General features: G+C 41.4%; 1 protein-coding gene across 2 annotated transcripts in view; it reads left to right on the plus strand.

Annotated features, from left to right (window-relative positions):
* Positions 1-277: 277 nt before the first annotated feature.
* The window catches only part of LOC118388999 (phosphatidate phosphatase LPIN3-like), a 36405-nt gene continuing 22936 nt past the window's right edge, over positions 278-13746 (plus strand). The window contains exons 1-5 of one of the 2 annotated variants that reach the window (XM_035778653.2): positions 278-424; positions 7609-7809; positions 9797-9892; positions 11871-12115; positions 12348-12458. In XM_035778653.2, the coding sequence (XP_035634546.1) occupies positions 7618-7809; positions 9797-9892; positions 11871-12115; positions 12348-12458 (644 nt within the window). In that variant the 5' untranslated portion in view covers positions 278-424; positions 7609-7617. Of the gene's footprint in view, positions 425-4449; positions 4531-7608; positions 7810-9796; positions 9893-11870; positions 12116-12347; positions 12459-13746 lie in introns of those variants that run through there. The other variant, XM_035778650.2, reaches the window with a different exon arrangement.

Genomic DNA, 13746 nt, shown 5'->3' on the forward strand with positions numbered 1-13746 from the left:
AGTTCCTTCTGATCCGCAGAAGTACAACAAAACAAATCAAATCAAGCCCACCTCTCGTTTTAATCACAACCTTCACGTTACCCATCACTTTCTCCACCAGTTTGGATAGCTCAAATTGATTCTTCAAGAAGAATTTTGGACAATACACTAATTGTCCTTAATTCTACCGCCATTAGATTCACAATCCGCTTGAGTTTCCGCGATCTTTCCCGCCACCATCAAATTTGGCAGGCTGTTGGCAATTTGGCCAACTTCCGACTCCTGGTGCATACATGTACCTCCTCTAACCTCGATTTTTATTTTGTCGACTTCCGGCTACTTTCAGCGTACCACTCAAACGCTGACTTGCATGTTGTTCCATAGAGAATAGTGTGCGCACGCGCCTGGAGTAGGAAGCATAATTTTGTGAAAACTCCGTTTGTAGGTAAGATCAAATAAACAATCGTTACTGTATCGTTAATAAAACATTACATGTAAATGGATAGAAAGATGATGTGCGAAATAATCGTATTTTTATTTGAAATAGTGTTAATACGTTTATTTTTGTGAAGCGAACCTAATAGTAGCCATGTCAGCCAGCCACGTCGCAAGGAACGGGAGAGTTTGGTTGATCGTGTTGTTGATGTCCAGAATATTAATTCCCTGACAACTATGATGGCTGGCTAGCTGCTAACCAACCACTTTTAGCTACGCGTTTGGTTTGAAAACTATAGATAAGCTATTTTGAACAAAGGGCTTTGGTCATTATAACATGGAACTGCGCGTTTAGTCTCGCTGAAACAGTGTGACAAACCAATTGACTGGCGTCAGTGTTCAAGTCTGGCTTGAAATGGTTCCACATTCGAAGTAGCGTCTTATTGGAGCAGTGTCCAAAGTAAATTGCGTAGTGCTTTCAATGATAACTTCTATTAAAACCCCCTGGAGACGAATCTAATCAAAATACTGAATATGCCCATTTTAGTCGTTTGTTTGATCCAAACAATGGTTTGTTTGAATATTGGCCCATCTCTAAATGTAATAAACTATCGCAAAGTCATTGTTGCTAGGATATTGGAATCAAATCTACATAGTCATTTAGCAGACTCCCTTATCCAGAGCAACTTACCATAATGAGTGTATACGTTTTCGTACTTTTATCCTGGCAAATGCCACCTCCACCGTTTTTACAGGTCATGCTTGATGGTCTTTATTTTCTTTATGCATGCGAGTAGCACATACGTCAGAGGTACACACTGAGAAAGGCAAACAGGCCTTTCTAATCGACCTGGCCCCGGTATCCTGGAAGGATATTGACCTCCCGTCAGTAGAGGATGCCTGGTTGTTCTTTAAAAGTGCTTTCCTCACCATCTTAAATAAGCATGCCCCTTTCAAAAACACTCTAGACCCAAACTGTTACAGACTTATATCCATCCTGCTTTTCTAAAGTCTTGGAAAGCCAACAAACAGATCACCGACCATTTCAAATCCCACCGTACCTTCTCCGCTATGCAATCCGGTTTCCGAGCTGGTCACGGGTGCACCTCAGCCATGCTCAAGGTCCTAAACAATATCATAAATGCCAGCCGTCTTCGTCGAACCTGGCCAAGGCTTTTCACTCTGTCAATCACCACATTCTTATCGGCAGACTCAACATCCTTGGTTTCTCTAATGACTGCCTCGCCTGGTTCACTAACTACTTCTCAGAGTTCAGTGTATCAAATTGGAGGGCCTGTTGTCTGTACCTCTGGCAGCCTCTATGGGGGTGCCACAGGGTTCAATTCTCAGGCTGACTCTTTTCTCTGTATATATATCAATGATGTCGCTCTTGCTGCGGGTGATTCTTTGATCCACCTCTACGCAGACGACACTATTCTGACACCACCCGTAGCACGCGCTCCAGCAGGTATATTTCACTGGTCATCCCCAAAGCCAACACTTACTTTGGCCGCCTTTCCTTCCAGTTACCAATGACTGGTACAAATTGCAAAAATCACTGAAGTTCGAGACTTATACCTCCCTCACTAACTTTAGGCATCAGCTGTCAGAGCAGCTTACCGATCGCTGCAGCTGTACACAGCCCATCTGTAAATAGCCCATCTGACTACCTACCTCATCCCATATTTGTTTGTTTTTCTGCTCTTTTGCACATCAGTATCTCTACTTGCACATCATCATCTGTACATCTATCACTCCAGTGTTATTTGCCAAATTGTAATTACTTTGTCACTATGGCCTATTTATAGCATATTATTTATTATTCCTTACTTCATTTGCACACACTGTACACAGATTTTTGCGATTGTGTTATTGACTGTACGATTATTTATCCCATGTGTAACTGTTTTTTTCCGTCGCACTGCTTTGCTTTATCTTGGCCAGCTCGCAGTTGTAAATGAGAACTTGTTCTCAACTGGCCTACCTGGTTAAATAAAGGTGAAATAAAAACATACATCGGAGGTACACGATGTATTTATTAGGGACACCCATTAGCTGCTGCTGAGGCATCAGCTACTCTTCCTGTGGTCCAAACACATTAAGGCACTTGCATATGAAACAAAAGATACAACATTATGACACCACTACATATTTACAATACGAATTGTATTATACCACCATACAACAATATTACAATGTAGTTGTGTGTGGAGTACGTGAGCTGGTATGTGTGTCTACCTTTTTGTGTGTCTCTTCACAGGCTCAGCTGTTCCATAAGGTGCATTTTTACCAGTTTTTTTTTTTTTATATATCTGATTCTACTGCTGTGGAATAGAGTTCCATGTAGTCATGGCTCTATGTAGTACTGTGCGCCTCCCATAGTCTGTTCTGGACTTGGGAACTGTGAAGAGACCTCTGGTGGCATGTATTGTGGGGTATGCATGGGTGTCTGAGCTGTGTGCTAGTAGTTTAAACAGACAGCTCGGTACATTCAGCTTGTCAACACTTCTTACAAAAACAAGTAGTGATTAATTAGGTGGCTTCTAACCAATGATGTGTCTTTTGCTTCTAACAGATGGGATGAGTCTCTTTGCCTTTGGCCATGTTTGCCTTTTAAAATGATCTCTACCACTTTGAGGGAATGGTTGTCCTTGGCGACAATGCATGCCTATCAAAATGAAAGTTGTAGTCTGACACGTCGGGAAAAAGTAGTAACAGCAAGCTTTGTCCAATGCTTAAAAGGATCAGCGCCAAAGTCACAAGTAATTCGTATACTGGCCATTTTTCGTAGACATCTGAGTAACTTAATTGCAGTGTTACTACAGTTCATCTAGCTTAATCATGTTTAGACATATCAATGAAATAATAGGCCTACTCTTGGCTTTCCAGAAATATATCGAATGCCAGGAGTTTTCCCTCACCCTCACAGGTTGCAAGTTCGAATCCCCGAACTGACAAGGTACAAATCTGTCCTTCTGCCCCTGAACAGGCAACCCACTGTTCCTAGGCCGTCATTGAAAATAAGAATTTGTTCTTAACTGACTTGCCTGGTAAAATAAAAAATAATATAAACTGTACTAAGTTTGCACTCCCTCCATTTTGTCTCCACACAAAATTGTCCGTTGTGGGCTTTATGTCCAGCCTCCATTTACTGCTGACCTCGCAGATTCTATTACAAAGTAATGTATCGCTAAAAATAAATAATATCAACCGCAACTTGAATTGCCTGACAGAGCAAAGAGAAGAAAACAATCACACCATCATCGCTGTAGCCCAGGAGCTTTCCAGCGGCCCTGCTCTACTTGTCTCTTCTAGAACCAGCATGGTTAGGCTATTTGGTCAATTGCACTGTGTGTACCTCTACCCACACTGTACTTCCTCCCTCACCCCCTTGTGCACCAACTCACCCTTTTTGTTTTCTATTCATGTAAGGATATCCTTTCAAGTCCCCGAAAGAAATTGTTGTTGATAAATGGTAGCGTCTATTCTAGTGTTGATGTTGCGCGTCATGGATGCTAGAGTCTCTTTTCGAATGGCCAGAGAGTAGCAGTCAATCCCAGAGTGCGCCGGGTGACTGGTCACTGCGTGTTGGGCAGAGCGGAGTGTTCGTGAATAGATCAGCCAAGCTTTTCAGAAACTGCTGGCCTGGCTGTCATGTGCAGTGAGAGGGGAAGTGTGAATTGTGTATACGTGCCTTAATGTGTGTGTGTGTGTGTGTGTGTTTGATTGAGGGAGCGGTGATGTGAGTGAATATACTGGGTCTCTCACATAGACTTCTATATTGCATTCCAGCTCAGAACACATGGGCCTAGAGACTATTAACGCTAGGCTAGTATATGCCAATTAGAAAACCCTCCTCGGGACGGGACTTTGTAGGGGCTGAAAATGACCTTTTCTTTTCAAAGTATCTGCAGTTCTACTAAGGTGGCTTTGGAGTCTTCTAGCCTAAGTGTCCAAAATGTAGCCTAGTGGAGGGCTAACTGGTGGGCCAGTGGACCGATTCTGGGGAGCATAAAGAATTCTGGGGGATGAAGGAAGTTTGGGTGACTGATGGCGGAAGGGGGGTCCAGGGAACAAGGCCTTGTGGGGAAAGTACAACTTCACTTCTCTCTGTTGGTAAGGCCTGAAACTGTTAGCCATATCCTTTTGGGGAGGCTATGTTTCTCAAGATTTTACTTTTGCTCTTGTTGTCTTTCCTCTTAAGTCACTTTAATCCACATTCAACATTTTGTTGTGACAGTACACTGACTCCATGATTAGCCTTAGCCTGTTTTATTGGTCTTCTACATTCTGATAGGCTACTCCTTCACCTTTCGAAGTCCTATTGTCATCACTGGTCAGAATAAAAGTAGAACAGCCCAATTTGCCTTGATTAATGCTCGGTTCTCCTGTTTTGTTTGTTTGTTATTTGGGCCTAGTTTTGTTTATAGTGCCTAGTTTTTTGTTGAGAGTCCTCAAATCTTATGTGGTTTTCATTCAAAAGTAGTAGCTTGATCATAATTCAGTCTTGTTAAATATGTGGTCGCTTCCAATAGAGGTTACTACAGAATGCAGAAGCTAACATTTTATTAGCCTTGGGCCTAGGCTATGGGATTTGTTTACCTGTGAATCATAGACTCTACATTTAATGATCATGTTGTGGTTTGTCAATGCGTGTATGCTGAACATGCTTTTTTTTGGACCTCGTGCCTTTCTCTACAATGTTACTAATCAGTTTGCCAGTATGGATTTGACTAAAGGACACTCTTGGACACAACTCAAAATGTAGCCTAAGCTACAGTGCCTTCAGAAAGTATTCACACCCCTTGACTTTTCCCACATGTTGTTGTTACAGCCTGAATTCAAAATGGATGAAATGTAGATGTTTGTGTCACTGGCCTACACACAATACCCCGTAATATAAAAGTGGAAGTATGTTTGACATTTTTACAAATTCATAAAAAATGAAAAGCTGAACTTGCTTGTCAATAAGCATTCAACCCCTTTGTTATGGCAAGCCTAAATAAGTTTAGGACTAACAATGTGCTTAACAAGTCAGATCATAAGTTGCATGGACTCACTCTGTGTGCAATAATATAGTGTTAATGATTTTTTTTTTTATGACATACAATACACAAAAACCATTATCTCCAAGGTCCCTCAGTCGAGCAGTGAATTTCAAAAACCGATTCAACCACAATCACAAGGGAGGTTTTCCAATGCACCTATTGGTAGATGGGTAAAAAAAGTGAAGTTATTATACTTTGGATGGTGTATAAAAACACCCAGTCAGTACAAAGATGCAGGCAACCTTCTTAATTAAATGGTTGCCAGAGAGGAAGGAAACCGCTCAAGGATTTCACCATGATGCCAATGGTGACTTAGTTTGTTGGCTGTAATAGAACTGAGGAAGGATCAACATTTTAGTTACTCCACAAAACTAACCTAATGACAGTGAAAAAAAGGAAGCCGGTACAGAGTAAATATATTCCGAAACATGCATCCTGTTTGCAAGAAATGTGACAAAACTATTTACTTTTTTTTGTCCTGAATACAAAGTTATATGTTTGGGGCAATCCGATATAACACATTACTGAGTACCCCTCTCCATATTCTCAAGCATAGTGGTGGCTGCATCATGCTATTGGTATGCTTGTTAATCGTTAAGGTCTGGGGAGTTTTTCAGGATAAAAAAAAAGAAAATAAATGGTGCCAAGCACAGGCAAAAGCCTAGAGGAAAACCTGCTTTAGTCTGCTTTCCACCAGACACTGGGAGATTAAATTAACCTTTCAGCAGGACAATAACCTAAAACACAAAGCCAAATCTACACTTGAGTTTCTTACCAAGAAGACAGTGAAGGTTCTTGAGTGGCCTACTTACAGATTTGACTTAAATCTACTTGGAAAGTCTATGGCAAGACCTGAAAATGGTTGTCGAGCAATGATCAACAACCAATTTGACAGAGCTTGAAGAATAATGGGCAAATGTTGCACAATCCAGGTGTGGAAAGCTCTTAGACTGACCCAGAAAGACTGTAATCGCTCCCAAAGGTGCTTCTACAACATATTGACTCAGTGGTGTGAATACTTATGTAAATTACATTTCTGTATTCATTTTCAATAAATTTGCAAACATTTCTAAAAACATGTATTCACTTTGTCGTTATGGGGTATTGAGTGTAGATGGGTGAGACAAAAAAAAAATATATATGTAAATGTAATACTGAATTCAGGCTGTAACACAACAAAATGTGGAATAAGTCAAGGGGTATGAATACTTTCTGAAGTCACTAAGTCTGATTACATGTTGTCAGAAATAATTGATGTAATCCCATCTTTTCTAATTAGGCCTAGGTAAGCTGTTTTACAGGGAATTTCAGGTAAGTAGCCTATCAGGAGTACCAAAACAGCTCTCAATATTGATTTGTTTTCTGTAGGCCTAGAGCCTATTACGCTGTTACAACCTCAGACCTATCTATATATGTGACAAAACAGCATAGAAAGAATTTTGTAACTCCATATAAGGTGGGTCAATGCATCATCATGAGTAGTTAAAGGAAATGACATCACCAGATTGTTTCGTTGGGTGTGTAATGATGGACCTTGCTCTTTCTCAGAGCAGTGGATCTTTAATCTATAATAATTAATCAACACTCTCACATATTCCAAGGGTCAAGAAAGCTTGTTTAAAACACTTAGGCTAGCTGCTTGGCATCTCGGTTTAGCGTGACAAGATTTTAGAGTGGACATGATCCTGGTAAGGTAAATGTATGTTGTATTCTGCCAACAAACTTGGATAGCCTACTAGGCTATATTATCCTAGGTATTGTAAAAAGTTGATTGTATGGTAGTCCAGCTCGATAATTGTGTTTTGATTTAACCAGGTAAAAGCACATGGGAAGAAACATCAGGTGAAAGCAATATGGCAGTAGCCCATGTGAGTTTAGCTTATAGGGAGGAAGAGAGAAGAGTATAGCCTACCTCGTTATTGATTGACGACAAATTGCATTTATATTGTTTTGCCTTTCATGAGGTCTCAAAACATGTTACACAATTTGCAGTCTAAGCCTGGATTAGGCCTCATGTATTCTCAATTCAAGAACATTGATTGGTAGAGAATTGCATAAACGTTGGACAAGAATTGCCCCTTGACCCATTTCCCCTCCCCCACCCACACTCCTCTCTCTCCTGCTCTATCTCTCCCTCCACCTCCAGTCCCAGACCATGAACTACGTGGGGCAGCTGGCAGAGTCGGTGTTTGTGACGGTGAAGGAGCTGTACCGGGGCCTGAACCCAGCCACGCTCACGGGGGGCATCGATGTCATCGTGGTGCGCCAGCCCGACGGCAGCCTCCAGTGCTCCCCATTCCACGTGCGCTTCGGCAAGCTGGGGGTGCTGCGCTCCAAAGAAAAAGTGGTGAGTATGGAGAAGACTGGAGTGTGTGGTGTAGCCTACACCTGATGGGTGTATGTACAGTGCCTTCAGAAAGTGTTTGCACCCCTTGACTTTTTCCACATTTTCTTGTGTTACAGCCTGAATTCAAAATGGATTAAATTTATGTGTTTTGTCAGTAGCCTACACACATTACCCCCATAATGTCAAAGGGGAATCATGTTTTTAGACATTTTTACAAATTAATCAATTCAAATCTGTCAAGTTTTCAATCCCTTATGGCAAGCCTAAATCAGTTCAGCAGTAAAAAAAAAAGTGCTTAACAAGTCACATAAGTTACATGGACTCTGTGTGCAATAATAGTGTTTAATGTATTTTTTTTGAATGACATGCATACAATACGCGCACTATCTGTAAGGTCCTTCAGTTGAGCAGGTGCCTCAAAGAGGGACTTGGGAAAATTGCTGTTGGCTCAGAACAGGGCAGCACGGCTGGCCCTTAAAAGTACACGGAGAGCAAACATTAATGACATGCATGTCTGTCTCTCATGGCTCAAATTGGAAGAGGGATTGACTTCCTCATTACTTGTTTTTGTAAGAGGTGTTGACAAGCTGAAGGTTACCGAGCTGTCTGTTTAAACTACTAGCACACAGCTCAGACACCCATGCATACCCCACAATACATGCCACCAGAGGTCTCTTCACAGTCCCCAAGTCCAGAACAGACTATGGGAGGCGCACAGTACTACATAGAGCCATGACTACATGGAACTCTATTCCACATCAGGTAACTGATGCAAGCAGTAGAATCAGATTAAAATAGCAGGTAAAAATACACCTTATGGAACAGTGGGGTGTATTGGACTGTTGGATGTTGAATATCCCTTTAAGCATGGTGAAGTTATTAATTACACTTTGGATGGTGTGTCGATACAGGTGTCCTTCCTAACTCAGTTGCCGGAGTGGAAGGAAACCCCTCAGGAGTTTCACCATGCGGCCAATAGTGACTGACTTAGAGTTTAATGGCTGTGACAGGAGAGAACAACATTGTAGTTACTCCACAATATTAACCTAAATGACAGAGTGAAAATATGGAAGCCTGTGCAGAAGAATACAAATATTCCAAAACATGTTTGTATTAAGGCACTAAAGTAAAACTGCAAAACTGTGGCATAGAATGGACTTTGGCCTGAATACAAAGCTTTATGTTTGGGGCAAATCCATGACTACATCATGTTATGGGTAAGCTTGTCATCGGCAAGGACTAGAGTTTTTTTGGGGGGGATAAAAATAAACAGAATCGAGCCAAGCACAGGCAAAATCCTAGAGGAAAATCTGGTTCAGTCTGCTTTCCAACAGACACTGGGAGGCAAATCCACCCTTAAACAGGACAAGAACCTGAAACACAAGGTCTAAAATACACTGGGGTTGCTTACCAAGACGACATTGAATGTTCCTGAGAGGCCTAGTTACAGTTTGGACTTAAATCGGCTTGAAAGTCTATGGCAAGACTTGAAAATGGCTGTCTAGCAATGATCAACAATCAACTTCACAGAGCTTATTAAAACTAATAATGTGCAAATATTGTACAATCAAGGTGTGCCAAGCCCTTAGAGACTCACAGCTGTAATTGCTGCCAAAGGTGATAAAATATAAAACATTTTATTTAAAAAAAAAATAATAATAATTATATAACGTGTTGACTCGGGTGTGTGAATACTTATGTAAATGAGATTTCATTTTCAATACATTTTCTACCATTTCTAAAAACATGTTTTCACTTTGTCATTATGCCGACGGTATGTGTATATGGGTGAGAAAACAAATACATTTGAATAAATGTTGAATTCCGGCTGTAACACAACTAAATGTGAAGCTCGTCAAGGGGTATGAATACTTTCTGAAGGCACTGTATGTAAGCGGATAAATACACATACAGATGATCGACATACCCTTTTCCACGCTCTCTCTTAAACACACACACGCACACATTGACTGTGACTGTGTTGCAGGTGGACATTGAGATCAACGGGGAGCCAGTTTACCTGCAAATGAAGCTGGGGGACAATGGAGAAGCTTTTTTCGTGGAGGAAAATGAGGATTTTGAGGTTTGTACTATTAAAAAAATATATATATATGATCCTATAGGTCTGTTCATTAGTGGAGGTTAACCTCTTTTTGGAGATGTGATAAGCTAATAGGATAGGTGATGTAGCCTGTTATGTTTATTCTTAGGCATTGTACATTGTCAATAAGCCAATCATAAGCATTCACCCCCCCCCTTGGAACTCTTCACATTTTATTGTCACAAAGTGGGATTATAATGTATTAACTTGTCATATTTGGTCAATGTTCTACACCAAATACTGTAATGTCATTATGGAAGAATACTTATCTAACATTTGTTAAGGAGGAATGAAAAATAAAACACTAATATACCTTGATTAGATAAGTGTTCACCCCCATAGTCAATACATGTTAGAAACACCTTTGGCAGCAATTACAGCTGTTTGTCTTATTAGGTTAATTGTTACGATCATCGTTAGAGCCGTTTTCAAGTCTTGCCATAGATTTTAAAGACGATTAAGTCGAAACTGGAAGTAGGCCACTCAAGAACATTCCCTGTCTTCTTGGTAAATAACTCCCCGTGTAGATTTGGCCTTGTGTTGTAGGTTATTGTCCTGCTGAAAGGTGAATTCCTCTCCCAGTGTCTGGTGTAAAGCAGACTGGGGAAGGTTTTCCTCAAGAATTTTGCTTGTGCTTAGTTCCATCCCATTTATTTTATCCTGAAAAACTCCCCGGTCTTTGCCAATGTCAAGCATACCCATACCATGATGCAGATACCACCATGCTTGAAAGGAGGAAGTTACTCAGTGACGTGTTGAGTTGGATTTGCCCCAAACATAAGGCTCAAAATGATTTTTTTTGTATTACATTAGTGCCTTGTTAAATACAGGATGTATGTTTTGGAATATTTGTATTCTGTTTATTATTATTATTATTATTATTACATCATTTTCTTGTGGAGTCACAGTAATGTCCCATCACAGCCATTGAACTAAAGTCACCAATGGGCTCATGGTGACATCCTTGAGCAGTTTCCTTCCTGTCCTTCAGTTCAATAGGACGACTGTATCTTTGTGTCACAGCCAAATGATTAACTTGACCATGCTTAAAGAGATTCAATGTCTGATTTATTCCCTTTCAGTCAGTCACTCGGCATAACATACTATGGGGAGTCAACAACCAATCAAATTCACCAGATTTTCTTTTTTTAAACACACCCAATGGGCCAATGAATTCAGGGCCTGCCCTGGGAAGCCCCGCCTGCCTGCCTGTAATGCCGGGGCTTGCGTTCATTTCCTCAATTTACTAACATTTCAAACACACAGACTACTAGATTTGGCTCCGACTTAGGTGTCTGTTAGTGGGGAGAGAGTACTCGTCCCCTAGATGTCTTGGTATTTACTTTAAGCAAACACAAAAACGAACTACTTTCTGCTTTGTTTGTCTAGCTAATGCTTCCTTGCTTGAATAAGTTGGCCAGTGGTAAGAGCTCAAAAAGGCTAACCAGACAGAGTTGAACGTCCGACCATGCCCTTGGGCATGTGGTTTCACAATGGAAATTCAAGATAGTACTTGTGAGTGTCTTGTTTGCCTGTGGTGGAAACGCTCCGGCTGCCTTGACTCGGACCAGTTTGTGTGACCGGTGTCAGCGTACAGGAGTCTGAACTCCGTCGGTGACTTCATAGAAAGATTGGCGTAACTGGAGAAGGCCCTCTCTTTTAATAGACAAAACAGTGTCCGACGGCATCAGGGTTTTGCCTGAGATGGGGAGAGAAGGTCTGTTTGTTGGAGTTGTTCCCCGCCTGTCATGCAGGGGACTGGTGTTCAACTCCCAGATGGGCAACTAGGCTTGGGCGATGCCACGGTATAAATGGTATATTTTGTAATACCGATCCGGGGGGGGGGGCGTATGAAGTACCAGTCAAAAGTTTAAACACACCTACTCATGTGTAGCCTAGTACATTAACACGACTAATTAGTATTTTAGTTGTGCCTTAATTTTCTCCCCTTCACCCCCAGTCCAGAGTGCCAGCCCACCTCTGTACGTCACCCATCCTCATCGAGCTCCCGGAGGGGGCCGAGGAGACCTTCGAAGGCCCCCCCACTTCCGGTAGCACACGCAGGAAGAAGCGGCGGCGCAAACGCATACGCTCCGACTCCCACCTAAGAGATGATGGCAGCTCCTCGTCCGATGAGAGGGAGCGGGAGCAGACTGAACAGGAGAGCCCTTCCAAAGAAGAGCTCACCACATCCATGCTCGCCAGGTCAATGTCAACTCCTGTTGAAAACATAAATTCTATTGGTTAAGAATGACTATTCTATTGGATTCATAGTGCTGGCCAAACTAAATCAAACACACCACAAGTGTTAGGTGAAAAAGACAAATACATTTAACCCATGTCCTATTGTTAGATATAGCATTCGGTATATGGCTTTGAGCGATCTGATTTTATGTGGTGATATATCCTGTGGCTGGCTCTTTTGTCTCCCTAACAGTAAGTCTATGTACTTCTCGCTGTCTGAGCAACCGTATGAAGAGTTGGGGGCCGTGCAGACCAGGGACGTACACCCTCACTCAGAGGGAGAGTGGTCCCCCTCAGAGAGCAGGTCAGACAACTTACCCTCTAAGCCTTTATGTATTGGTTTTCCACCGGTGTGATTTATTATTTTGACCTCTCACTTAGAAACGTGACCTGTGGATTGCACATGTAATTTTGACTTTGGAGCACCAGTGCCTCTCAGATAATCCATTGAATGGCGCACATAGTTGCGTCTATATATCGTTGTTTTCAGTCCGGGGCACTCAGGCTGCCAAACTGTTCAAAACTGAACCTTTTTACCGAGGTATAACACATTTTGGCTCGTTTGAAGAGTGGTACTAAATTGAGGAAAATAATGCAAGCCCCAGTGTTACATTTACATTTAAGTCATTTAGCAGACGCTCTTATCCAGAGCGCGGGGTCTGCACTGTGTTCTTTCTAGAGCAGTTTCGCAGGACGCTTTTAAGAGTCCACACAAATTAATCGTCATGAGTAAGGAACTATGCTAACCGTTCAAATAAATCCGATATCATTTGTAAAAAAAAAAAAAACATTTGTCAAAGAAAATGTATTATTTGCAGAATGGATGAGATGGGAGGTCATTACCACTAAATAAACGAATAGGGACCATTTAGGTGTGACCCATTTATTTATTTTATTCCACCGAGGTGTGCTACAGTTTTAAAAAAAGTTGGAAGCCACTGCTTGGGAACCACTGCTCTAAGGGGCTGTTTCCTGGACACAGATTAAAATAATAATCCACCCGAAACCACAATTTCCTGTACAGTGTTAAATAACACTGTGAGAACAATATTTTTTGTGAAGAAATGTTTCACTTTGTCGTTATACAATAATAACACTAATAATAGGGAACGTTATACAAAACAATAGGGGTTGACATGATTTCTTTATCACTACCCCTTCCTATGTCCCTCATACATACAGTACTTTGGACACCTACTCATTCAGGGGTTTTTCTTAATTTGTACTATTTCCTACGTTGTAGAATAATAGTGAAGACATCAACACTATGAAATAACACATGGAATCATGTAGTAACCAAAAAAAGTGTTAAACAAATCTAAATATATTTGAGATTCTACAATGTAGCCACCCTTTGCTTTGATGATATCTTTGCACACTCTGGACAGGAAGGTAACTGCTCAAGGATGTCACCATGAGGCTGATGGTGTTTTTAAAACCGCTTCAGAGTTCAATTGCTGTGAAGGGAGAACTGGGGATGGATCAACCACCCTGTAGTTACTCCACAATAATGACCGAAATGACAGAGGTGAAAAGAAGTCCTTCTGTAGCTCAGTTGGTAGAGCATGGCGCTTGTAACGCCAGGGTAGTGG

This window comes from Oncorhynchus keta, chromosome 10, assembly GCF_023373465.1.
Source record: "Oncorhynchus keta strain PuntledgeMale-10-30-2019 chromosome 10, Oket_V2, whole genome shotgun sequence".
NCBI classification, from domain to species: domain Eukaryota; kingdom Metazoa; phylum Chordata; class Actinopteri; order Salmoniformes; family Salmonidae; genus Oncorhynchus; species Oncorhynchus keta.